The sequence below is a fragment of the Balaenoptera borealis genome (genome assembly GCF_965194805.1).
Source record: "Balaenoptera borealis genome assembly, chromosome: 13".
NCBI lineage: Eukaryota > Metazoa > Chordata > Mammalia > Artiodactyla > Balaenopteridae > Balaenoptera > Balaenoptera borealis.
Window position 1 is genome coordinate 41,540,146 of NC_138870.1, and position 27,400 is coordinate 41,567,545.

Consider the following 27,400-nt stretch of genomic DNA (forward strand, 5'->3'; position numbering starts at 1 on the left):
GAGGGTGTCCAGGCCAGAGCTACAAGTTCTGTGAAGCCAGAGCGGGGGAGGGAAGATGCATCACGGTCCTGCTGTCAGTGCCTTTTCCATCTCCCCTCAGGCACCTCCTATAGACTTAAAACTATCAGCTCAGACCCGAGGCTCTTTGGATGTTGATTTTCTTTCATCTCCCAAGTGAATCCACTGCGCCCAATGCTGTCCTCCTGGTCTTCTGTGGTACCAGGGAAGACCTGCGAGATGAATTTAGCTAGAACTAAGACACAGCCTTAATATTCGTGTATTTATTCTCAGAACATACAAACTCATCTTCTCAGAGAATAGAAAACAGAAAGTTCACTCTGACTTCAAGAAGGACTCAGCCAGCTCCCCGTCCCCACACCTGCTAAAAACGTCCCCGGGCGAGGAATGCCTAGAGTGCACGGTACGCGCTGGCACAGGGGCCGTGCACAGCTCTAAGCCAGGCTCTCCGCTTGCCCTGTAATCCAAAGGGGCAAACAGCTGTCCAAATGACAGTAAGAGTCCAAGGTCCATGCTCCTCAGTGCCAGATCCCCTGGGTCATCTAGGGCAATGATGGTGCTGCAGCTTACGCAGTCACGTCTGTGCCGAAGAAGTCCCAGCCCGGCAGCCAGGTTTTGTTCAGTCTAGGAGGCAGTGCCAATTGGTTGCCCCCATACCTGGCAAGAGCTGATGGCCCAATGCAATCCCAAAGCCCGCCGGAGGGGCAGGGCTGGGCCAAAACCTAGGGTAATTTGTCCTCCTTGCCTCCTAGCTGCTTCTCCTCTTACAGCCCCACACTCAGGCCTTCAGACCTGAGGGTCTGGGCCAGGGAGTCTGATTGTTTCCTAAGCCCCCATAAGAGTGAGGACCTGGGAAGAGATATGAGGGTCCTGAAGAACAGGCCCCAGGGCATGGCCTTGAACCGTGGGGAGAGCGCTGTGTCAGGCAAAGATGGTCTCTTCCCGGCGCTTCTTGGTGAGGATGGTGCCTGGCTTGTGCTGGGCATCGGGGTGGTTGGCTAGCTCTGGGGGGCAGGAGGACACCGGGCTCTCCAGGATGGCTTGCTTCAGCTCATAGAACACGGCAGAGTCCTCTTTGGTGAGGAAGGTGATGGCCACACCACTCTTGCCTGCTCGTCCCGTGCGGCCAATGCGGTGGATATAATCTGGGGAGGGGGAGGAATGTCACTCAGGGCGCCGGGCCAGATGCCCTGGTGAGCAGCGTCTGAAGCCTCCACTTCTAAAGGCTTCATCCTCCCCACCACACTTCTGAGGGCAGTAAACACAGCTCGTGCTGCCTGCATCTGCAGTGCCCACGGTGCTCTCCCCGCTAGCACTGCTGATGGTGGTCATCCTACCACATTAAGACTGAGTGGCCCAGCTCCGTTCTTCTCCATACCCAGAAGACAGAGCGCAATCCCAGGAGCTGGGACAACACACCCAAGAGAGATACAGAGCAGGAGCTCTTCTCACTGGGACAAGCAACCGCAGGCTCTGAGCTGTGAGAGTTGGCAGCAATAGCCTCCTCAGTGAAGCTACTCGAGGAGAAACGGGCAAGGAATCTCCCTTTACCTGGATTGAAGCTGCTTTCCCCTGCACTTACCTTCAATGTTTTTGGCCATATCATAGTTGACAACCATAGACACATCTTGGATGTCGATACCACGACCCGCCACATCTGTAGCCACCAAAATATCCTTGGCCCCAGCCTTGAGGTTGGATAGTGCAAACTCTCGCTGCTCCTGGCCTTTTCCACCATGCAGCGTACAAGCGTTGTACTGTTGGAAGAATGGCGAGGTGAAGAAAGAGCAATGGGATCATGGAAAGACGGAAGTTAGGAGGGAGTGGACCGGGAGGAGGGAGGGTTGCAGAGAGCAGCAGGGGAGATGGAAAGGGGAAGGAGGCAGAAAAGAGAACAAGGGCAACTGAAGTAAGGAGAGAACAGATGAGCTGAAGAAAGGGATAGGAGAGATGGGGGGTGGGGGGGGAGACACACAGACAGGGCAAGGTCAAAGGTAAAGCAATCAGGGGTGAGATGTGGAGCCAGACAGATGAGAAGTAGTGAAAGAGAGAATGAGGGTAAGAGATGACGGTGGAAAGCAGGGACCAAGAAATTTAAGGAAGTTTAAGCCTGAGTGGAGAGGACACACCCTTCCCCTCCAACACCAGTATCAGGAGTACAGGACACTGATGACTAACATCTCCCTCCTGACTACACCATCCTCCCTCCCAAACATATATAAACACGAAACACTTCGACCCACTCTACTCCATATCCTCAGATCCTGCCAGGATGTGTCTCATAACCTCTCCCTGGCCCCAGCACACTTGGAGGAAGACCCAAGGCAGCTGTGGCTGGCACTGCTGGAATGGACAGGGAGTCATAGCAATTGACCAAGTCCTCTTTATCCCCATCAACCACCCTTTTCCCGCTGACCCTGGCTTGTTAAATACTGGAGAGGTTCAAGAATAGGTAAGCACTGAAAGCAGAAGCCTAGGCAGCCCGTCTAGTTTCAGAAAGCAGCACCAAAGAGACCAGGCATTGCTCTCCCCTCCCAGACACACCCCCATCTTCTCCAGGGATTTGGCCAAAACATCACAGCCCTTCTTCTGGTTGACAAAAATGATGATGGGTGGATCAAAGCCTTGCTCCAAGATTGCCAGCAGCTTTTTCCTGGAGAGAAGAGGAAGAGAAAAATGAGATGCATACTACCCTCCACTCCAAGTGAAATGCCCAACGCTGATCTACAAACACCAATTCCAGGATCTCCAATGCCCAGCTCTCCAACATGGCAGAACAGTCACCCTCCAGCCACCACTCGCACTAAAAGAAGCCTCTTCTCCATTCTGTTTCCCTTGGCTCAGCTGCCCCCATACCTCTTTTCAGACTCTGACATGAGGAAGACCTTCTGTTCCACACGTTCGTGGGGCTTGCCGGCAGAGCCAATGTACACCACAGCAGGTCGCCGAAGGTAGCTCCGGGCCAGACGCTCCACCGCTGGGGGCATGGTGGCCGTGAACATAACTGTCTATGAAAACAAGAGGTTCAGCCCTGGGCCCAGGCAGACACATCACACCTCCCACCATCAGCACAGGCAGCGCAGCCCAAGCTGCAGAATAGAAAATGAGCCATGGTGTGAGTTTTGACAGAAGTAGTGCCTGACAGACAGAAAACTGTCCTTTGCCTTCCCACTTCTTTCCTCAGTGCCTGTTCAGCAGAGTACTTTACATCTTATGATAACAGGAAGGGCTGAGAGCATTTGCCAGCACCTGCGGCGGGCAGTAGCATGACTCTTCGGAACCATATTTCCAGGGCTAAGAGGCTACACTGCTAGGACTGTGAGAGGACTGTACATGGTGAGCCACGCCTCACCATTCTGGAAACATGCACTTGCCTAGGGCAAGAAGGGCCCTGGAGCAGGTTTGGCAACTTGCCCAACTTTTCCCAGCCTAGGGAAGCAGCCTTACTTGGCGGTACTTATGTTTTCCTGACTCGAAGTTGGCCAACATCTTCTCAGGGTCCTCGGCCTCATCTGTGTCCGGCTTCTGGTTGCTGACAGGCATGTGCTCCAGGATCTTCTGGACGTCTGGCTCAAAGCCCATATCAATCATCCTGTCTGCCTCATCCAGAACCACATAGGTACAGCGGCTCAGCACCAGGTAGCGGTTCTCCAGCACATCAATCAGACGTCCTGGAGTAGCAATCACTATCTGGGGGGTACAGTGGAATCATGTGTGGCCCCAGCAGGTACCCCTTTCTTCTCTCTTCTGTGAACTATCCACCCACTTGGGCAACAGATCCCCAATGCTAAGGAACTATGACCCCAACCTCCACTTATGTTTGGTAGTGAAAGTTCCTGAGAAGTGGCATGAAATCACTTGTTGCTACCTTGGATTTTTTTCAGGAATAAATGGGGTCTCTGAGTAAGGTCCAGGGATTAGACAGAAGAGGCAACATCAACAGAACTTTCTTACACAGAAGAGAGACTAAGCGATACTATGGAGGGGGTTGGATAAAGGGATTACACTAATAAGCCTGCAGAAGACTCGATTCCTACAGCAGACTTCTTGTAAAAAGCTCTCCTCCCCAACCCTAAGAAGAAGGCAACACAAAATCAACGACATGGCCTTCCAGAGCGATTAAGAGCACAGCCTTCACATATGAGTCTCAGCTCTGCCCATCACCAGCTGTGACTTTGGGCAAGTTATTAACCTGACCCTCAGCTTCACCTGTAAAATGGAAATACCGTTATCTATTCTCTTTAAGGTGGTTGTGAGAATTAATGATATACAGAGTACAATCCCTGGTGCATGAGTCCTCCATAAATAACAGCACATATACACAAACCAGCCCCTTTCTTCATTTACTGTACATCTACGGCAGAAACTAGAAACAGAGTCCCCAGACAGAGAGCCCTCCCAAATGGCGGGCTGGCTGCTGGCTCGGTGAACAAACCTCACAACCCATGCGCAGCCTGAAGCCCTGGTCTTCTCTGGAGATGCCGCCGATGACAGCCACCGTGCGGATGCCTAGCGGCTTCCCAAACTTGATGGTCTCTTCCTCAATCTGCTGAGCCAGCTCACGAGTGGGGGCCAGGATGATGGCATAAGGGCCCTGGTCTGACTCTTCGATCCTGTGGTAAATGGGACATCCCACAGTTTCATGAGCTTTGGTTCTCATCCAACCACAAACAGGAGCAAGACAAAGTCACTCTTAAGGGCAACTAAAGGGAATGAGGAGGGTGGTGGGAAAAGAATGTAACAATCGCTCTTAAAAATCAGACTCCGGGATAGCCAAGCTCTCCAGGGAGTGGTCCTTGCCAGCAATAAAATCATACACTTCTTTGATATCATGATCCAATTATTCCCTAATATCTGACCCAGACTAAAGGCTTCTGATTATAGACTTAAAAAGAAACCCAAATGCTCATTTGCCATTTTCACATCTCCTGCTCAGTCAAACCCACTCCAACTGGTGTCAGCTGATGTCACCTGTCAATTTTGGGGAGAGTGGTAATCCAGACCAGCAACGGGATGAGGAAGGCTGCTGTCTTGCCGCTGCCAGTCTCAGCCACTCCAATGATGTCACGATTCTGTAGCCCAATGGGAATTGCCTGACGCTGGATAGGTGTCGGCTCCTGTAGTGACCCAGAGACAGTAACGTGTACAGGCAAAATTATACTACCTGGGCTGCTGCTGACAGAGTCGGCCCATATGCCAGCACAGTGGGAGGACACCAAGTACAGTGAACAGGAATGGGACCCGAGAAGAAACACAATCAACAAACAATACTTCCACCAGAAACTGAGAGACGTCACCTTGGTGCCCACTGGCAGAGAAGGCACCAAACAGTCTAGGAACAAAGTTCTCTGTTCTCAAATTAAATCTGTACCCCTAGAATCTGGGAACACGTTAGGCCTTCTGGGCCCATCTGCTCCTTTGTACCTTGTAGCCACACTTATCGATGACCTCCAAGATGTGTGGAGGCAGAGAAGAGTCTTTCCAGGACCGGATGGGATTGGGGATCTTGCCACCTTTGGTGGTGATGCTGTAGTCCTCACGGAAGATCCGCCAGTCCCTGTCTGTCATCTCATCCAACTTCTTCTGGGACCAATGCCGATCATCCCAGCGTTGCTTGGCTTCCTTCTTACGAAGTTTGCGGAGTCTTGCCCTGGAGCAGGACATGGGGAATGAAGGGGGTTCGTATCCTCCATCTCCTTCCTGTAGACTCGGCTCTGCCCAACCACCCGCAGCCCTGACCACTCACTCCTCCTGCTCCTTTTCTTCCAGCGTCCGCCTCTTCTCCATTAGGTCTCCATAGAAACGTGATTGCTCTCGCTTCTGCTGCTTTAGGTCAATGCCTGCAATGAAGCCTCGCCCCAACAACTGCACCTGGTGCCGTTCTTTGTACCTGGGATTGAGACAGAGGAAGAGGAAAAGAGAAGGAGCTGCTAAGCACAAGGATGGAGGTGCAGACTACCAACATGTAACAGTTCCCCTTCCAGCCAGGGTCTTTCATCGCCCAGAGGGCTGGCTAACTACTATTTTACCCATCTCCTCATCCCAGCCTATCTTACTTCTATCTCTGTAGTCACTGGTTCTCTCTAGCAACTGCCTAGTTTAAAAGACCTAGCACTGAGGCCTGAAGACACTCACAGGGGGTTGTAGTCAATGGAAGTGTCCTCAGATGCATCCCACTCAAAGACAAACTTGCGGTCATTGAGATGCCTTGTCCGGCGCCGCTTCTTGATGCCACCCAGGTAACGCTCCTGCCCGGGTACAGAACACAAAGCCCATCAGACGGGAGGCCCAAATCTCATATACAGAGATCAGAATGGCCAAACAACCAAACCTCCTTAGTGTGTGAGGCGCGTTGGGCCATGAAGACAGAGCTGAGGCCTGCACCTTAATGGCATGCAGCTCCTTGCTCTTATCCTTCTCCTCCCGGATCTTCTGCCGCCCTTCCTCATCCTCATTTCCGTTGGTCTCCCGCTCCATCCTCTCCCTGCGTTCCCGACGTTCCCGTTCCTGAGGGTCTTCTGCAGACCAAAGAAAGCAAAGCTGCAGAAGAACTCAGTGGAAGAAAAAAGAGGGCATGGAGGAGATCCAGACAACAGACACCAAATGAGTAAAAAAAGGGGGGGGAGATTTATGATACAAGGGCAATGGATACCTCTAACAGAAAGATATTTTTCTCAGAAACTTGCCCCATCCTTCCTTCTTCCAAACTCAGAGCAAATAGGTTTCTAGCTCTCCTGAGTCACACCACAATCCCATCCCACCCTTCCCTACCCCGTCTAGGGGCTACAGGGTAAGAAAACGAACCCAACATTTTCCTGCCCAAGTCTTGGAACTGTTTCCTTTTCTTCCTCTCTTCTTCAAGCAACCTCTGCCGCTCCTCCACCTCCTGCTGCCGTCGCTTTAGGGCTTCAGCCTCTCGTTCTGCTTTGGAGAGGAACTTGGGCTACAAAACAGATTACAACTGTAAACAAAGGATCTGGGAACAGGGTATAATCACATCACTGACGGCAAGATGGCAGGGGGCCCAAAAATATCTCCTCAGGCATTAAACATGTTAAGGAAAACATAAATAGGCCCAGGACCGTGTTACGGGCTAAACTGTGTCTCCCTCAAAAGTCACATGTTGAAGCCCTACCCTCCAGTACCTCAGAATGTGACTGTATTTGGAGACAAAGCCTTTAAAGGGGTGATTAAGGTAACCTGAGGCTCCAAGGTTGGGCCCTAAACCAATCTGACTGTGTCCTTATAAAAAGAGAAAATTTGGACACACAGAGATACCAGGAGCATACACACACAGAGGGAAGAGCATGTGAATATGGAAAAGACATCCATCTACAAGCTAAGGAGAGAAGCCTCAGAAGAAACAACCCCATCTGATCTCAGACTTCTAGCCTCCAGAACTGTGAGAAAATAAACTTCTGTTGTTTAAGTCACTCAGTCCGTGTGTTCTGTCATGGCAGCCCTAGCCAACTAATACAGACCTTCAAGCTCTTACCTTAGCCTCAGCTTCTTCCTCAGCCTTTTTCTTGGCCAGAAGTTCCTCCAGGGATAATGGCTGGGCCTGAAGATAAAACACAGGACTTCAGTCCATAGAGGCTCTCTCCCTGTGAAGAACAAAGTTGGGCTTGAACTGAAGAGGAAGATGAGGAAAAAAATCCTTCCTCTTTTTACCTTAGGCTTCTTATCACCATGTTCATCCTCTTCATCCTTCCTAGAGTCTCTGTCTTTCCGAGATTTAAAATCTTTTCCTCGGCCAGGAGACAAACTTTAAGGCAAAGGAACAGGAAAAGTCCATATCACTCTTAGCCTAGCCCCTGGATGAGGTTCAGACTGAGCTCGCCAAAAGAGGATGGAAGTTTTCCCACCACTCAGCAAGACTGGCCCACGGTCCTCCAACATGTCCTGAAGCTCCTTTTGCAGGCCTGGTCACTCTGCCTGCTCTGAAACCTAACGATGGCCCTGTCTTGGCCCCATTCTACCTGAATCTCCTTTTCTGAGACTATTCTCTTCTGGGAAGTGGATCTTCACTACTGATATCAAAAATATTTCCTCCAAATATTACTCAGCCATAAAAAAAGAAGGAAATATTACCATTTGCAGCAACATGGATGGACCTAGAGATTATCACACTGAGTGAAGTCAGACAGAGAAAGACAAATATATGGTATCACTTATACGTGGAATCTAAAAAATAATACAAATGAATTATTTACAAAACAGAAACAAACTTACAGACACAGAAAACAAACTTATGGTTACCAAAGGGGAAGGGGGGCGGGGAAGGCTAAATTAGACTAAATTAGGAGTATGGGATTAACAGATACACACGACTATATATAAAATAAACAACAAGAATTTACTGCAGGGACTTCCCTGGTGGCACAGTGGTTGAGAATCTGCCTGCCAATGCAGGGGACATGGGTTCGAGCTCTGATCTGGGAAGATCCCACATGCCGCGGAGCAACTAAGCTCGTGCACCACAACTACTGAGCCTGCGCTCTAGAGCCCACGAGCCACAACTACTGAGCCTGTGCTCTAGAACCCGCAAGCCACAACTACTGAGCCTGCGTGCCACAATTACTGAAGCCCCTGCGCCTACAGCCCGTGCTCCACAACAAGAGAAGCCACGGCAATGAGAAGCCTGCGTACCACGACAGAGTAGCCCCCGCTCGCCGCAATTAGAGAAAGCCTGTGCCACGACGAAGACCCAACGCAGCCAAAAATAAATAAATAAAACTTTTTTAAAAATAAAAAACGTACAATTAAAAAAATTCTTAAAAAAAAGAATTTACTGTATAGCACAGGGAACTATATTCAATATCTTGTAATAACCTATAATGGAAAAGAACCAGAAAATATACTTGTGTGTTTGTGTGTGTGTGTGTGTGTGCGTGTGTGTGTGTGTGTGTACGAAACTGAATCACTTTGTTATATACTTGAGACTAATACAGTATTGTAAATCAACTATATTTTGATTAAAAAAATATTTCCTCCAAATAGCATATGCATGTCAGAAGAAAAAAAATCCTGCATTACTTTAGAATACACAATAAATTTAGCCGACATGGCCACCCACATACACCCTTCCCAGATACTGCTATATATGTCCTTTCCTCATCTCTCCTTCCTACCAGCCCCAGCAATCTTTTCCCCACACCTGCTATAAGCTTAATATGCAAGAGATCTCAAATAACCCCACTGCGTTTGTTACAAGAATTCTATTCTTTGCCCTGAATTCTAACCTACAGATTCAGGGCCTAATAAAAACTTTGTATAGAAAGTCTCCAGGGCTTCCCTGGTGGTGCAGTGGTTAAAAATCCGCCTGCCAATGCACGGGACACGGGTTCGAGCCCTGGTCCGGGAAGATCCCACATGCCGCGGAGCAACTAAGCTCATGCGCCACAACTACTGAGCCTGCGTTCTAGAGCCCGCGAGCCACAGCTACTGAGCCCGTGTGCCACAACTACTGAAGCCCACACGCCTAGAGCCCGTGCTCCGCAACAAGAGAAGCCACCGCAATGAGAAGCCGGCGCACCACAACAAAGAGTAGCCCCCGCTCACCGCAACTAGAGAAAAAAGCCCATGTGCAGCAACGAAGACCCAACGCAACCAAAATATAAATAAGAAACAAATAAAAAAAAAAAAAGAAAGTTTCCAGAACAAAGAGATCAAGATACTTGTGCATTAAGCTATCCCAACAAATATATGTTGTACATTCTGGGTAGAAAACTGAATGGTCTGATGGAGCTGTTTTGTTGGCTGGTAACCTTTTCAAACTAATTTCTAAATTCTAAGAACAAGCTGACCCTCAAGAGGTGGTGACTTCACTAACTGGTTATACTTTCCAAAGAAGGTGTGTGCCTTCTAAAAAAGACAGCTCTACAATAGCTGCCAATAGGATTCACTATGGACAATTTACTTTCCCCCGAAGCTGAGCCAGCTGAGATGCAGACGGGAAGCGAGCAGAGCGGTGCCCTAAAGCCCACTCCCACTCCCCCAGGTACCTGGATCGCTTGCGGTCCCGTCTGTGCCCATCCTTATCCCGATCTCGGTCCTTCTTATTCCGATCCCGCTCCTTATCTCGCTCTCGTTCTTTGTGCCGGCGTTCTCTGAAGACAGCACATTTAAGAAATTACATGATACTTCCTGAGTATACTGCTTCACTGCAGCCCTAAGAAGGTTCCCATGCTCTTTTCTCCCCAAAGTAATATTTTACAAATTGGAAAATGTGTTTCCCAAGAAGTTATGAGGGAGTTCTAAGAAGGTCTTAGAGCTCAGAGCTGTACTGCTAAGTATCAGTGGCAATGATAGGCCATGGATTATGTGAACAGATGAACTATCTTCCTCGATCATCTGGACCTTCATCTTACAAGTTCCCTCTTAACCTTTAAGAACTACTGGGTCACTAGGTGTAGAGAAATGTATGAAAGACTAATGCCCTAATATGGCGGCATCAGAGGAAAACCAAGAATAAAGGAGTTTGACATGTACTGAAATGTACACTCCCTTTCCACGTAACAAACAGAAAATTACTTTACCTTTCTGTAGACTTGGAACGGGAACGGGAACGAGAACGGCTGCCTCCTCGACGCCTTTCCCTTGAACGATGCCGTTTCCTATCTTTAGATGGGGAAGACTTCCGGTCTCGGTCTCTATCCCGTTCTCTGTCAGGAGTCCGAGATCGCTTCCTTTCCTCCTTGGAAGGTGATGCCTCACGGTCCTTCTTATCAGCCAGCTCTCCTGCCATCTGTCATGGGTAAGAGGAGTATTTATTATGTACTAGGTACTGCTCTAAACTTTTTACAAATAATTTACTTAATCTCAAAACAACCCTCTGAGGTAGATATATTGGTATGCATGCTTTATGGATGAAGAAACTGAAGCTCAGATATATAAAGTAACTTGCCTAAGGACACACGGGTGTTAAGTGTCAGAGTTTTAGGCAGTCTGGCTCCAGAGGCCCATTCTTATTCATTAACGCTATGTTATTTCTCTGGGATTCCTTTTTGTATATATTCATTTCCAAAAGTATACAATGAACATAGCTTATTTTTATAATTAGACTGCAAGAGTATTAAAAGAAATGTTAGTTAATGAATAGTATACTAGCTATCTCTAGAAGCATCTTGTTTTGCTTATCTTAGGAGTCTACTGTGTCTGCCAGCCCACCAGGATCAGTCAACGTATATACATCTAAGGGAGATAAGTTCTCTTGAGCTCATAAAGAAAGCTCAAAAGAGAAAAAAGGAGTTTAACTTAGAGATTTGGGATTATGATCAGCACCTCAAGGAAACCTAAATTCAAATAGAGAAACTCATTTTACCCAGATTAAAAGAAATATATTTCTAGTTATACAATGGCAAAAACTTGTGAAGGGTACATAGGACTCCATACACTTTGGTTTTACAACTTCCTGAGAATCTATAATTATTTTAGAATTTAAAATAAGGGAGGGAGGAATGGAGAGAGGGAAGGAGGGAAAGAGGGAGGAAGAAGTGTACCAGACACTAGAGATCACAGATGTTCTGACTCATGTTCCCTACTCAGATTTTCACAGCCTTGATTGTGATCCAGTCCCATGAAAAGTTTGAGCAGGAATTTGTTCTGTCCCCATACTGCCTAGAGGACATTGAACACCATGCCACACTGTCAACTGTCCTTCAGACTACAAAATCTACTTCAGCCAGGTGCTAAATTCAGACAGCAAGTCTGAATCTGCCTCTATTCCACCATCACCACCACCATCCCTAAGCCTCAGGATATATTTTTCAGAACTTACTTTAACCCCAAATGGTTCCAATGAAATAACAGTTACCTAAGCTTTAGCTTACGATCCCCCTTTCCCATGTAATTCCTGTCATATATTTTTAAGAAGGGAGAGTATGTAAAGAAGAGAAAAAAATGAACAAGTAGCACTTTCAAAAGGTGGAGACAACCCATTTTACCTCAAAATTGCCAGTACGTCATGCATATCACATGGAAATTATACTTATGTCTCGTCCACTTATAGCCCTAAGAAAACAATCCAGGGACTTCCCTGGTGGCACAGCGGTTAAGAATCTGCCTGCCAATGCAGGGGATACGGGTTCAATCCCTGGTCTGGGAAGATCCCACATGCTGCAGAGCAACTAAGCCCATGTGCCACAACTACTGAGCCTGAGCTCTAGAGACAGCAAGCCACAGCTACTGAAGCCCATGAGCCTAGAGCCCGTGCTCTAGCCCATGCTTCACCGCAACGAGAAGCCCGTGCACAGCAACGAAGACCCAATGCAGCCAAAAATAAAAATAAATAAATAAAATAAAATAGCCCTCTTCTATTAAAGAAAAAAAGAAAACAATCCAGAGGCAAGGCCATCTTCTCTATAAAGCATCCTGGACATCAACATTCTTTCGACAAATATTCACTGTGTACCTGGTAGGTGCCAGAAACTATTCTAAGTACTAGAGATACAGCACTAAACAAAACAAAGTCTCTGATCTCATGATGCTTAAACTCCAGTGAAGCAGACAACAGTTAGGCAGAAAGATAAGAGAATTTCAAACAGAAATGAGTGCTAATGAAGAGAGTAAAACAGGGTGACGTGATGGGGAGCAGTATGAACAAGAGATAGAAGGCTCTGGAAAGAATTTTTTAGATGACATGTAAGCTGAGACTTGAATGACGGGAACAGAGTCTGCAAAAATCAGGGAAAAGAATTTATTGGGCAGAAGGGACAGTAAGGCACTGGGGCAAGAACTAGCTTAGCATGTTTGCCAATTAAAAATAGACTCGTGTGGGACTTCCCTGGTGGTCCAGTGGTAAAGAATCCGCCCTGCAATGCAGGGGATGAGGGTTCGATCCCTGATCAGGGAACTAAGATCCCACATGCTGCGGGGCAACTAAGCCCGTACGCCACAACTACTGAGCCCGCACGCCTCAACTAGAGAGCGTGTGTGCAGCAAACTACAGAGCCCACGCGCTCTGGAGCCTGTGCACCACAACTAGAGAGAAGCCCATGCGCCGCAACAAAGATCCTGCATGCCACAACAAAGACCCTCCGCAGCCAAAAATAAAAATAAAAAATATGTAAAAAAAATAAAATAGACTCGTGTGAGGAATTCCTTGGCGGTCCAGTGGTTAGGATTCAATGCTTTCACTGCTGGGGCGGGGTTTGATCCCTGGTCAGGGATCTAAGATCCCGCAGGCTGCACAGCACGGCCAAAACAAACAGACTCATGTGGCTCAGTGGCAGTGACCAAGGGGGAAGACTAATTCGAGATGAGTTCAGGGAGGTAGGCAGGGGTTAGATCATGGAAATGTGTTTCAGGCCAGGGTAAAGGAACTTGGATTTTAATCTAACTGCAGTGGGAACCTTAGAAAGGTGTTCAACAGGAAGTGATGTGGTCTTATTTTACATTTTCAAAGAATTACTTTGGTGACTTCAAGAAAATATACGGTAGGGAGGCAACAGTGAACACAGAACCACTGAGAATGCTATTATAGTAGTCTACACAAGAGATGACAGTGGCTTGTTCTAGGAAAGTGGCAATGGAGATGAAAAGAAGTAGAAGGCTTCAGGGTACATTTTGAAGGCAGAGCTGAAAGGACTTACTGATGAAGGGAGGAAACAAAGAGGAGAGACAAACATAACTCCTAAATTTACGGTCTGACCAACTGGTTAAATGGTTCACGGTGCCATTAGTGACCAGAGGAGACTGGGGAAGGAAAAGACTTAGAAGAAATCAAAAGTTTCATTTTGACCATATTGAGTGTAAGATGTCAATAAGAAAACCAAGTGGAGATTCCAGAAAGGCAGTTGAAAATATAATTCTGCAACTCAAGAGAGAGTCTGGAGACAGTAACTTGAGTTACCAATATATAGATTACTTTTAAAGACATGGGACACTAAATGATATTACCTAAGTAGGCATTCTAGTTAAAGAAGAAATTAGAAGAGGACCCAGGATTGACCTCTGGAACACTGTAACATTTATAAGTCAGGCACAGGAGGAGCCAGAGGAAAAAACTGGAAAGAAACAACAGCCAGTGAGAAAGAAGAAAAAATAGTAAAGTTCGGCATCACAGAAGTCAAAAATGTGTTTCAAGGAGGGAGGGGTGACCTGTGTCAAGTGGAGAAAGACTAGAAAATAAAGGAGTGACCCTTGCATTTGGAAAAACAGAGATGGCTTGGGTGACCTTTGACAAGAGCTGTTTCGGTGGCATGGAGAGAGTAGAAGGCTGAGTGGAGTGAGCTTAGAAGAGAATGGGAAGTGCAAATAAGAAGAAAGCAAACGTAGGAAACTTTTATTATAGGTTCCACTTATCACAAACCTCCGCATCTTTGAGTTCCTCAGTTCTGGTAGGGCAGGGGCAGAGTCTTTTTTTCATTCAATGAACTATGTACTTATCAAGCATCCACTATATGCAAGGCACCGTGCTAGGCGCTGTGTGAGTTACAAAAGGAAATCAGGAAGATCCTGTCCACAGGAAGCTTACAAAACAATAGAGGGTTATGAGACACATAGCAAGATGCAGGCTCAGATGAATTATTGCAGGAGTTCAAAGAAGTTTACTTTCACTTGTAAAAGGGAATTTGTAAAGACTGTAGAGGAAGTAGCTCTTGAGCACTGAAATATAGGTAGAATTTGAAGATGTGTAACTGAAGGTGCCAGAAAGAAGTCATTCCCGGAAAAAGAAATAATACAGGAGGCGCAGAGGCGGGAAAGCATGACTGGTTCTGGGAGAAAAGCCAGAGTTTCAGTTTGTCTGGAGCAAGAGCTACTCGAAACATGAAGGAATAAAGTCGGACTGAGGGTATCACAGGTGCTGTGCGCGTGGGAAAAGGTCTGACCTGGAACATCGTCCAGGGACCTGCCCTGTGCCCCCAGGAACCAACACTCCCGCTGGGGCCCGCGCCCTTTCGCTCCTGCCCGCCAGAGCTTTCCAAGCTCGTGCCCCTTCCCTGAGGCGTTCTTCCCGCCTTATCCCGGAGACAGGAGCCACCGCTGTGCCCTCACTCTCGCCTTCTCTCCAAGCTCCTGGAAAACGCTTCCATCGCCCGAGACTCACCACTCTTGAGTCCGAACCGCCCAACGCGGCCTCAACGTCGCCGAGCAGTCGCCATCTTTCCCGTTTCCTGGTCGCCGGGCTGCTCCCCCGGCCGCGCGGCAAGCTGGGAAGGCGAGTTCCTGGTGCCGGGCAGCGCAGGCCGACAGCGAGGGCCTGAGAACTACCAATCCCAGAATGCACGGTGAGAGCGTCGGCCCCTGACCGCGGGGGCCGCTGGGCAATGTGGTTCGCCAAACATTTGAGTCTGCGGGAGAGAGTTTTTCGTGGGCCGGCCTTTCTCAAAAGGTTTTTCTCTCCGCGGCCGCAGTCCTCCTGGAATATGCTGGTTTTCCTAGAAACTGTAGTTAATGACATCATGGCCTGTGGCTTACAAAGGAGAAATTTAAGGCCTTCCTTAGATAGCAATAGCACGTCATTATAACTAGCAACTACAGTAACAACTATAAATACCGTTTATGGAAAGCGTTTTTACAAAAAAATCTTTGAGATAGATTATTAGCCCCATTTTACGGGTGGACAAACTAAAAGTTAAGTTACAGGAGCAGCCTAGTATTTGCCAATGAGGGTGGGACGATTCATGGTGTGAGGCTATCCCAGGTTTAGGAGGACATTTTAGCAACCCTGGCCCAGCGGTAACACCCTGGTTACTGTGACAACTCAAAATGAGCCCACACAATGGATTCCAAAGGCCTCCTGGAAGGATGGTATCTCCTGGGCTGTGGCACCTGGTTTTCTCAACATTCCAGACAGGACTTGCCTTCTTCACTCTCTTGCTCTTTGGAATCTGGCCAGTTATTTGGGTTATCTTAATACTTTTTTGTTCTTTCTTTCTCCTAGTTCCCTCTTTTCAGTCCTCCAATGAGATTTTTCCCCAAAAATTGTACTTTCACTTTGTTTCTCTTTGGTCATATGGTTCATAATTCTACCCCCCTTCCTCCCAAACAAAAACAAAAACTCTGGCATCTTCTAGGATGGTTTAGATAGATACCAGGAAGTAACTAATGCCTCTTTCCTTCCCTTTCTCCCATCACCAGCTTTTTGGTTTCAATCCCACATAGCTTTAGTTCTGGTTTTTCTTTCTGAATGTGTTCAGTTCTACTGAAGCAGAGCCTGGGATAGGCCCACATAATCCTAAAGCTCTGAGCCTCAGGCATAAAGGCCCAAAGTAACCCTGGGAGAGGCACATTTCTGCTCTTAGAACTCTGCAGCCTTTGGGCTGCCCACTTGGACCTCACAGAGAGAATGGAAAAGTTGTCTGAGGTCTGTTGGGTGTAATTCACCCAGTGAACACTGGAGGGCTATCCACTCACAGAATGGAGCTAACAATCAGACCAAAGGTGTAGAGCTGCAGTTGCTATTTACTAAGTATTGATACCTCCTAGTACCCAACTCTGTGCTGGACACTTAACTTACATTACTTTTGTTTAAAAAAATAAATTTATTTATTTCTATTTTTGGCTGCGTTGGGTCTTCATTGCTGCACGCGGGCTTCTCTCTAGTTGTGGCAAGTGGGGGCTACTCTTCGTTGCGGTGCGCAGGCTTCTTATTGTGGTGGCTTCTCTTGTTGTGGAGCCCGGGCTCTAGGCATGCAGGCTTCAGTAGTTGTGGCACGCGGGCTCAGTAGTTGTGGCTCACGGGCTCTAGGCGCGTGGGCTTCAGTAGTTGTGGCGCACGGGCTTAGTTGCTCCACGGCATGTGGGATCTTCCTGGACCAGGGCTCGAACCCGTGTCCCCTGCATTGGCAGACGGATTCTCAACCACTGCCCCACCTGGGAAGCCCTAACTTTACTTGTTCTTCTAATAGTATAAGATGGGCATTATCTCCATTTTACTGATAAGGAGATTGTGGCCCAGAAAGATTCTAAGTCCACATAGTTAAAAGAATGGAGCCAGTATTCAACTCCAAGTTCATTTAATTTCAGAGTAGATGCTCTTGCCCCATTTCCAGGCTACCATTCTCAATCATCTTTAAAGATCAGTAAATTGAGACCCAGAAAGTTGATGAAGCTTGTCCAAGTTCAGAGTGGCAGAGTTCCCCTAGTATTGGTGCATACATCTCTCACGGCACATGTAAGACATTGAGCTTAAAGGATACTTGCATGGTTTGTCCTACCCTGCTAGTTCTTTCACAAATATGCATCTTTGGAGATGGAGACAGAGGGACTACATTCTAGTAAGGACCATAGGGAGAGAGTCTCCTATCTAGGTACCACATGGCTAGCAGTAAGGGGCCCATGGAATTACAGTTAACATTGAGACTGGGTTTGAATCCTGACTCTACTACTTAACCAGAGTATGATCTTGTACAAGTTATGTGGAATCTCTGGCTTTTCTATTTCTTCTTTTATAAAAGAGGGATAATAATACCATTTGCCACACAGGATAGGATAGCAGAGCAGTAAAAAGTGCATGTTCTGTAGAGAACAAACTAGTGGTTACCAGTGGGGAGAGGGAAGGGGCAATATAGGGGTAGGGGGAAAAAAGAGTTATTATGGGATTATATGAAATCATGTGTGTGAAACTTTTGAAAATTGTAAAGCACTATAGAACTTGAAGACTCATTCAATTTTTAAAAAGTGAAAAAATAATTAAATGGTTAAACTTAAAAAAAAAGTGCATGTTCTGGAGCCAGGTTGCCTGGATTTGTATCCAGGTTCTATCACTTTCTAGCTGTGTGACCTCAAGCACATTAATCTCTCTGAACCTCAGTTTCCCTGTCTGTAGAATGACGTCGGTAGTAACTCATAGTGTTATCACAGGAATAAATAACATATAAAGAACTTATAAGCAGCCCTGACCCATAGTAAACATTTAACAAATGTTAGATATTTTCATTTATGAGGTTAAATGTGATAATGTAGAGGGGATCGGGAGTTTGGGATTGGGAGTTTAGGACGAGAATATGAAAAAGAATATATATATATATGTATATGTATAACTAAATTACTTTGCTGTACAGTAGAAATTAACACATTGTAAATCAACTATACTTCAATAAAATTTTTTAAAAATACTAAATTGAAAAAAATGTGATAGTGTAGGTAAAGCACTCAGCACAATGCTGAGCACATAGTAAGTGCTCAATACACAGTAACTATTTCCAGTACACTAGGAAACTTGGAAAAAAGAGCTATAAGCAGCTGAAGAGAAGGGATGTTAAGGCCCCTGAGCTGCCATCAACAGGCCATGGACTTGGAAGTTCCAGAGAGCAGAAGGCATCACCTCACCTTGAACTCAGAGGAGACCAGAACCCTTGGAACCTCCCAGCCTTGGCTTCAGTCTGTCTACCTTCTGCAGGGGTTGGGATCTCAGCAGCTTGGATCTCCTTCTGATGATTCCACTGAACCTTGTCTCTCTCCTCTAGACTCTCCAGGGCAATGGTTCTCAACCACGAGTGATTTTGCACTGAGGGACATTTAGCAATATCTGGAGACATTTTTGGTTGTGACAACTTAGGGGTGTTACTGACACCTAGCAGGTAGAGGCCAGGGATGCCGTTACACATCCTCCAGTGCACAAGACAGCCTCCACAACAAAGCATTTTCTAGTCCAAAATGTCATGTGTTCTGAGGTTGAGAAACCGTGCTCTAGGGCTAAGGAGATCTTCATTGGCTTAGCAGGACTTGGGTGGGGAAGGGGATGAGGTGAGGGTGGGACAGAGGGAGGAGATCCTTGTAGGAGGTGCCAGGGAACAGTGGAGGCAGCCACTCTGCAACCCACAGAAAGGACCTCAAGACAGCTTTTCCTCATTATCGAAGACCAAAGGAAATAGAGAAAGGAACTAAGAATACGGAGCCAACTTCTTTATATGTGCTATATTGTTCAGTAATAAATAGGTTTTCTTCTTTAAACACAGAACATATAACAGACTGAAACACTCCCCCCTCCCCCCGGTTCCAAAGACAAGAGTCTATAAAACAAATGCCAGCTATACTGCCCTAAGGGCAGAAAAAGTCTGGTGACCCCCACCCAGTCCTGCGTCCTGCAGCACCACCACCCCCATGCTGCAAGAGAAGGGGGTCTGGGGCTTCTCCCTTGGACCCTGGGGACTTAGGTGAGAAGCATGTGAATGTATGATGTCACCTCTCCATGAGGCATGGGCTATGCAAAGATGAGGTTTCCTTCTCATTGGCTCTGACCAGCTCCTGCTCTTCTGATTTCAGTTACCAGTTACGAAGCACCTGGGCTCAGCTCCCAAAGGAGCTGCCTCTTGGCTTCCCCACTCTCCACTCCTCTGCGGCCTTCTCGGAGGGGAAGGGAAGGGCTCAGGGACCCCTCCCATCCCCTGGCCTGCATGGAAACGCTGTGTGGAAGAGGCATGATGCTGAAGGTGAGGCTCCTGTAGGCCCCCAACCAAAGCCATGAGGCCAGCATGCCCCCCCAAAGCCCCAAACCTTTCCTGCCTCTGGAGCGGAGGGCACTGGGGCAGCCGGCCCCTCCACCACCTAGTGCCTGGCTTGGGGTGTGATGGTTCTTTCGCAGTGTCAGGTCCTCAAGCCGGGCCTGGCTCTTTCCTTGTCCCATTCCTGTCTCCTTCCAAGCCCTCACCGTGGCCATCTGAAAAACTCACGTCCAATGTCCTAAATTGTCTCCTCCTCCCTCTCCCCATGCCTCTGCAACCCAAGGGAGGAAGTGGGAGGTTGTCTCCCCTCTCCAACCCCCATTTCACATAATGGAACAGCTTTTGGCCTTTTCCTTCTTGAAGGTGGAAGAGATGAGTTCGGAACGACTGGGGAGGTGGAGCAGTCGCTTGGAGAGGCTTCGGACAGGGCTCTTCGGGGGCACTGGGCTGGGCTTGTTCAGACACACCATGGACGCCGTCCGGAAGATGCTGTGGATACTCTTTTCTGAGGTGAAAGCCGAGCCTTCCAGGTAGATTTCTGCACCCAGCTGCTTGGCTATTGCACAGCCCTGCGGGAGGAGTGAGGTCATCAATGCAGTGATCCAAAATGGCTCTGAAACACTGCCTTCTCAGGTTAGTGGTCCTCCCCAGGGCTGCTCCGATGGACCCAACTGCCAGTCTCCCACCATCACCCTCTGCTGATTATTTTCTGAAGGTGAAGCCTGACTGCACCTTAAGTTACCTGGCACACTTTTTAAACCATACTGATGCCAGAACAAGTAAATCAGAATTTCTGGGGTATGCCGAGGCGTTAGGATTTTTAAGAGCTCCACAGATGATTGTAATGTGAAACATTGGTTTAAAAGAAATGATCCTTACACTCCGATGTGCATAAGAAGTTATCCAGGGACTTAATTAAAAATGCAATTCCCATACTTTTTTCCCAGAGTGACTCTATAGGTAAGGAGTCAGGAATTCTAACAAGCACCTCTAGTGATTCTAATGCAGCTGGTCCTCAAAAAAAAAAAACCAGCTGAGAAACACTGGCACACACAGGAATGGCTCACCTGCCAAACTAGAGCATGAATCTGGGTAAACTGGTACCCAGCACCTCTATCCAGGTAACTAGTTTCCTGATTATAGATGGCCCCACAGCATACCAATTCTCTCTTGCCATAGTGAGTGAGTGTGAGCAGGGGCCATATTTCAAGCCCTCTCCTGTAGCCTTCCCCAGCTCACCCCCCAACACACACGAGGGCCCACACACACACCACACACACACACCTGCTCGTAAGAGACGGGTGCCTGCTTCTGGTGGGACAGCTCCATCAGAGTGCTCAGGTCTGTTCGCAGGTCTGTCTTACAGCCAATAAGCAAGACACGGGTGCTGGGACAATAATCGAGGATTTCCGTCCTCCACTGAAGAGCCGTGCAAGAAGATGGGAAGGAGGAAGGAAGGACAGTCAGTGGCTGACGGACACCCGGAGAAACCCAGTTGGTAACATCACACACACCATCCAGTATATCACCAGCTCAGCCCTCCCTCTGAGTCACAGCACCACCACTGCACTAATTACATCATCTTCCTGCCCATGAGGGCTTTGGGGCCACAGGAATGCTGATCCAAGAGTCTGTCCCCAAATTCAACAGCCCAGTCACCAGAGAGAGCACAGAGGCAAATCTCCCACTCTCTGCCAAGCATATGGGGCACGGGTCTGCCCCCTCAACCCAAAGGGCTTCACAAGTCCAGAAAGCCAGGAAGAAGCCAACCAGTCTCTTTCCAAGGGAAGGAGATAATCCCAGAGTCTTCTGGGAAACTAGGCTAGTTCCACAAGCTTTCCTGGGACTCCTCAGTATGGGCAGACCTTGCTACTCGGACCAAGGCATTTCCTACCAGCAGTTCAGCTCAGGCCTGCCTGGCTTGCCCTGTCCGGAAGGCCTGGGATCAAGGTCTATAAAAGCTGCCACCAAAAGGCCCCTTCCCCGACCCTCAAACCATATCACCAGATGGTTCTCTACTCTCAATCCCTCACTTCCTGAGTCTCAACACTCCCCTCCCTTGCTGGGCCTCTGACAGAGCAGTGCAGGATAGGGGCAAAGGCAGGATGCAGAGGGGACCGGAGATCTGGGTTCTAGTCCCAGAGCTGTAGCTAATGTGGCCTCAGGCAAATCTCTTCCTTCCCTGGCCTCAGTTTCTTCCTGTTACACAAGAGGGGATTAGATGACAAGGTCCCCAAGATTCCTTTTTGTTCTCAGGCTGAGCTAGAGATGGCAGAGTTTATCCAGCCTTACCTTCTTGAGTGCACTGTCCACTGTCTCTGGACGGCTGATATCAAAGCATAGTAACACTGCATCTGAGTCGCTATAGCAGAGTGGACGGACATTGTCATAGTAGGGAGATCCTGGTAGAGAGGAGAGAGAGCTGTTGGTGAGCCGTGGCATTCTCCCTCCCTACAGGCCTAAACCCAAAGAGCCCTGGGAATACCATGCTTGGTCCCTTAGGTGAGATGGCCCCACCCATCTCCCAGGGGAATGTGCTCCAGCGCAAAGCTTGGGACCTGACCGCCTGCCAGAAGGCGGTACAAGAATATCATCTTCCTTAGCCCTAAAAAAGGGAAAGGGGGCAAAATAAAAGGGAGGTGGAGTATAATTTGGCCCTGTCTGGATCTCCTACGGTGGGCTTAACTGAAGGTCCACCAGTTTTCTGAGTCCCAGGGGAAGCTGCTCCTACCCCTACAGAGAGACCAGGCCTTGTTTAAGGTCTCTTTTCTAGAGTCTGCCTGCTGCCAACCTCTGCTCTAGGGTCTCCCCAGTGAAGAAACAAATCTGCCTGTTATATAACTGGCTGCCCTGCTTCTTTGCCGTGGGGTCAGAACTCTAGGAGGCTGGCAGGGGAGGGAGAGCATCAAGAATTCAGTGTCCCACTCCTCCTCCCACCCAAATCAGCTTACGCTGTAAAGGGCAAAAGGAAAGCTGTAGCCCCTATCCCAAGATCTCAGGGAGGGGTTCTCAAAGACAGCAGCACCAATAGCTGGGATTTAGAGGCTCGAATAAGGGTCCTTCACTGGGAGGGGAGTAGGCAATGCAGACTCAGGTGGTCCAATACGGGAGAATGCTAGGGGTTGAGCCTGCCCCCCTCCGCCCTGGGGAAGGAAGAGTAGCAGATTTGGAACCCAGACAATCCGTGCTCAGAATAGCAAGCAGCCCCTCTCCCTGAACCGCAATCGCCATGGAAACTGGGGGGAATCCAAGCTGAGGCGGGGGGGTTAGTTGTAAAAAAAAAAAAAAAAAAAAAGGAGTAAAGGGGAGTTGGGATAGCTGCCTGCTCCTTCAGCAATTGGCCCCCATCCCTCTCTGAGGTGGGGTCTTATCACAGCATCACTGAGCAAAGGGAGCGCTGCAGCACTGGGGAAGGGGGAGGGGAGGAGGCCTCCATTCTGGCTCCAAGCGATCCCCCTCCCCTAAGACCAGCAGGCGAATAATGGGAACAGGTTCCACCCTGGCCCCAGTGCTGGGAAGCCCCATCCCACACACCCCTGCCTCTCCTTCTTCCTTGTGGACACCTCATTTGAAAGAGGGAGTTTGAGGATGACTGATAGCCTGCATCCTTTCAGAACTTGGGGGGCGGGGGACGGGTGGGGGGGATGCGACACAGGGAATAGAGACCACCTTGCTGACTTTCCATTATCTGGACTGGGATTCAAGGGCTGCATTCTGACTGTGGGAGGAGGAGGAAGGGCTCTTTGGGGTGGTGGTAGTGAAAAGAGATGAGCTGCAGTAAGATTCTGGGAAGATTGAGAGGTGGGCAGAGTACAGCAGACGAAAAACCATACATCATGCAGCCAAGCTGCATTCCAGTCCAATCCCGCCAGCACAGCACAGTCCGGGATAACCAGAATCCTGCCTCCCAGCCCCTGGAGCTGCAACGGAGGAAAGCATACCAGGTTGAGGAATTTCTGTTTTGTTTTGGGGAGTGGGGAGCAAAAGGAAGTCTCATTTTCTGTTTACCCATCCCCTACCTCCACTCTTTCGAGACCTCAAAATTGGATGATGGGAATAATAGCTCTTTGGAGGAGTAGGATGGCATATTTATATGTAACAGGAAACCCCTAGTGATTTATAGTTCCTCTTTAAACTCAGCCTGAATATGCATTTTTTGGAGAGAAGTGGATTTTATTTTCTTTCTCCTATTCCTGGCTTTTAGTCCTTAGTTATGACTCTGAGCTCAGTCTATTAAAAAAGGACTGGGCTAAAGAGATAATGAAGGGGTCAGAATCAAAGCAAAGGATAGACTAGCACTGAAGGTTTAGGGATGAGAGGCTTGAAACATATTGCTTTCTACGATCCAGAAAGACAGAGCATCTTCTACCTCAGCCCAGTCAGAGCCAACACCACCCCCCCAACTATGTACAACGTGACCATGCCCCATATTAAGCCCCCACCCTCCAAAACACTGACGATGCATCGCTTCATCCCTCAACCGCAGAGGTATGACAGTGGGGCTGAGCTGCGGCAGGCAGGCAGGCAGCAGTGGCCCGAGATGGAATGCAGGAGAGAAAACTGAGTCAGGAGAAATATTTCCCCCAAAGCAGGCTTGTCTCCTTGCCTCACCCACAACCTCCAGCAGCACTGCCTCCTGCCTCTTCTTTGGCTTTGCTCTGGGGCAGTAAAGGCTGTGCGTACGTGTGCTGGGCGGCAGGGAGTGGAAATGGAGAAGCCCTAACTGCCTCCTCCAGTAGTCTTCCGGGGTCCATCCACCTCACCATCTCAGCCCTCTGAAGGATGGTGCCAGACCCAGAGAAGTGAGTAGCTTCTGGGGTTTATCCACTCTGCACCCCTGGACCAGCCAACTGAGTTCGCCAAACCCTCCCCCCAACCCCAACCAAAGAATCTTCAGGTCCCCTTCTTTCAGTTTCCTGGCAAGCACCAAACTCCTTCTCACCGTCAAAGAGGGAAACAATTTCTAAAAGACAACAGCTGCAGCAGACCAGTAGGGGTGGGAAGGGGGGACTTGTGGCCAGCAGTCTTACCTGAGGTGTCCCAGAGACTGAGCTCCACTCTCTGTTCCTCTGTCTCCAAGCAGGCTGTGTAATTCTCAAACACAGTGGGCACATACGTCTGTGAAAAGAGAGGAACTATTCACACCCTGGGCGCCCCTACCCTTGTAACCCTCCAGTTAGTGCTGGCTACACAAGAAGCCACTCATCCTAGTGAGACACTAAAGTGGCAGGAGATAAGGAGAGGAGGGGATACCTGGGGCAGGAGGGACCACATGGGACAGGAGGGAGGGGAGTGTAGAGGCACAGGCACTTTGCTCCATCGGAGTAAGAAATGTGAATGACTGCCAGGGACAAGCCCCCCATATCCTAGATGGTCAGGGAGACACACACACACAAGGATTCCTCTTGTCCCCAGATTTGTCTGTCTTCCAATTTCAGAGCCACAAGCCAATTCTAGTGCTTTATCTTTTCCCCACAAGCCCCTTGGACCAGCAGGGCAGCAGAAAGGAGCAGCAGAAGCCTGCCTGGGGACAAGCGCATAGAACCTTTGAGGATGGGTGAAGGGACGGATAGGTATCACGTCAAGAAGAAACCCCAGACTCTCAAATGCCCCCAGTTCCCTCTCCCAAGAGCAGACTCCAGGATGAAGGGAGGTAGGAGGGGATTTGATGGGGGGACCTATGGGTGAAGAGGTGAGGAGGAGCCTGCAGAGCGGCAGAAGTGGAACAGGTCTCAGGGGAAGCTAAGGCAGGGCGGTCCTCCAGCCAGAAAGCGGCTGAGGATGGGGAGGGGTGAGACAGCTCCCCTGGGCGGGTGGGAATCTACCCCCAGCAGGCATGCGGGCAAGGAGGAAAGCTGGCCAGCGGTCAGGCGAGCAACTCACCTCGGGATAGCAGTCTTTCGCCAACACCTGTAACATAGCTGTCTTCCCACACTGCACATCCCCCACCAGAACGAGCTTACATCTGGCCACGATTGGCTGGGCGGCCCGTCTCTCCTTCATGGCTGCAGCCTCCGCGGGACCTGGACTCGGATTCAGAGAGGAGAACGTTGCGCCAGGTGCGTCTCAGCACCCGACCCAGCCGGATTCCCTGTCTCTCTCCAACTGAAAAAGAGGTCGGCACAGCCTCCTTATATCACCCTGGCTGAGCCAATCACAAAAGGGGGCGGACTCTGTCACAGCCAATCCCTGAGGTGGAATCCCCTCCAGCAACCAATGGCAGGAAGATCTGAGTCAGAGCCCTCTTTTTCCCTTCCCTTTCTCTTAAAGCTGCACCGTTGCTTCCTCTAAAAGGGGATTCCCACGTTGTTTTGCATTTGTATTGGGGTTGGGGGTAGGAGGGGGAGTGAAGCAAAATTTAATGGTCTTGTGTGGCCACCAATTAGTGTCAAAAACAAACTAGCTAAGAATGTGGATAGTGAGATCAAGCTGGAGTTCCCAGGAGAAGAACAGGACTTGCCTAAATTGTAGACAGGTGGCACCCCTTGGGGAAGGGTTGGTCCCAGAAATTTCACCCCTTTGTTCTGTCTAATCCCCACCCAAACCAGTTCCCCCACAAGCTCCTGCTGGACCCCTTTATCAGCTCCTGCTGGACCCCTTTCAACGCCTGTCCCTTTCTCAGAAATCACCTTCACCCAAAAATAAATAAGTTAAAAAATTTTCTTGCGTCATCTGGAAAAAACCCACAGAGCTCCTGACCCACAGATGGGCAGAGAGAAAGGAATGAGGGAGTCTGGCTAGTGGGGATGGGAGCAAGGAGTACAAAACAAACAAAGTCGCTGTCTGTTCGGCCAGACAACCTCTCACTCCAGGCCTGGCAGGAGCTGCTTTAGGAGTGTTTGTTCTGCTGCTTGGGTTCAGCTTCCTGGATGAATCAGGCACAGGTCCAGTTTCAGGTTGACACCCACTGACGCTGATGTACTGCGTGTGTCACCTGGTTAAAGTCCAGAATGGAAGACTGGACCTGGGATTTGGGGGTTGGGAAGCTGGAGGACAAGATGAGGTTGAGATGAGCTACGTAACTGCCTGCCAGCCCTCAGCCCTCAGGGCCCTTCATCTTACTGCCTCTCTGCTAGACAGACCCATGGGATGTACGTCCACAGCCTGAATAACCCACTGATTATTCAGGAACCAAGACAGCCCAGATGAGGTCTCCTGGGGATAAGAGATTGAAGTAAGACTGACCTTGGGCAAAAGTGACAGCACTCCAGACTTCTTCTCTAGGTCCCTTTACCTTGTCAAGCCCAGTGCCTCTGGAGCACGGCTGGGGTCCTGTTCCATCTGAGCTTTACTCTAATTCACCATCATTGCTGCCCCACCCAGGGATATTTTCCCTGTTACGAAGGATGTTTAAAAGTCTTCCCTGGGGACTTCCCTGGTGGCACAGTGGTTAAGAATCTGCCTGCCAATGCAGGGGACATGGGTTCAAGCTCTGATCCGGGAAGATCCACATGCCGTGGAGCAACTAAGGCTTGCGCCACAACTTCTGAGCCTGCGCTCTAGGGCCCACATGCTGCAACTACTGAGCCTGCGTGCTGCAACTACTGAAGCCCACGCGCCTAGAGCCCATGCTCCGCAACAAGAGAAGCCACCGCAATGAGAAGCCCACACACCTTGAAAGAGTAGCCCCCGCTCGCTGCAACTAGAGAAAGCCCACACGCAACAACCAAGACCCAACGTGGCCATAAATTAATTAATTAATTTAAAAATCTTCCCCGGACCCAAAGGGACAGATCTCTAAGGATAAGATTGCAATGCCCTCGATAGACAGGAGAATGGAGAGTATTTTGAGAATGTAGCCTAGCCAGTGTGCCTCCCATCAAAGCCTATGGCATCCAAGTCCAAGTTGCTTGGCTAAGGGCTCTGAGGCTAAGTCCTGCACTGTCCTCTGCCCATCTCCTAAGGCTCCCCTTCCAGGGATCAGGAATCACCTCAGGGAACCTCCAGGGTAGAAGGACAGTTATCCAGGTGCTACCATTGACTGGTTTCCC

At 48.9% G+C, this 27,400-nt stretch overlaps 2 protein-coding genes across 2 annotated transcripts; both read right to left on the bottom strand.

Annotated features, from left to right (window-relative positions):
* Positions 1-266: 266 nt before the first annotated feature.
* On the bottom strand, positions 267-15,188 carry DDX23 (DEAD-box helicase 23). The gene is made up of 17 exons (XM_082352365.1): positions 15,068-15,188; positions 10,557-10,765; positions 10,023-10,127; positions 7,690-7,783; positions 7,514-7,579; positions 6,823-6,961; positions 6,403-6,536; positions 6,154-6,266; positions 5,765-5,908; positions 5,443-5,668; positions 4,990-5,135; positions 4,454-4,631; positions 3,466-3,708; positions 2,875-3,026; positions 2,563-2,671; positions 1,601-1,775; positions 267-1,163 (listed from the first exon to the last, which is right to left on the bottom strand). The coding sequence occupies exons 2-17, from the start codon at positions 10,763-10,765 to the stop codon at positions 940-942; spliced, it is 2,457 nt and encodes an 818-aa protein (XP_082208491.1). The 5' UTR covers positions 15,068-15,188; the 3' UTR covers positions 267-939.
* A 3,679-nt stretch (positions 15,189-18,867) lies between these two features.
* Positions 18,868-25,529, bottom strand: RND1 (Rho family GTPase 1). The gene is made up of 5 exons (XM_082352547.1): positions 25,293-25,529; positions 24,440-24,527; positions 21,702-21,811; positions 20,694-20,828; positions 18,868-19,978 (listed from the first exon to the last, which is right to left on the bottom strand). The coding sequence occupies exons 1-5, from the start codon at positions 25,410-25,412 to the stop codon at positions 19,733-19,735; spliced, it is 699 nt and encodes a 232-aa protein (XP_082208673.1). The 5' UTR covers positions 25,413-25,529; the 3' UTR covers positions 18,868-19,732.
* Between the last annotated feature and the right edge of the window lie 1,871 nt (positions 25,530-27,400).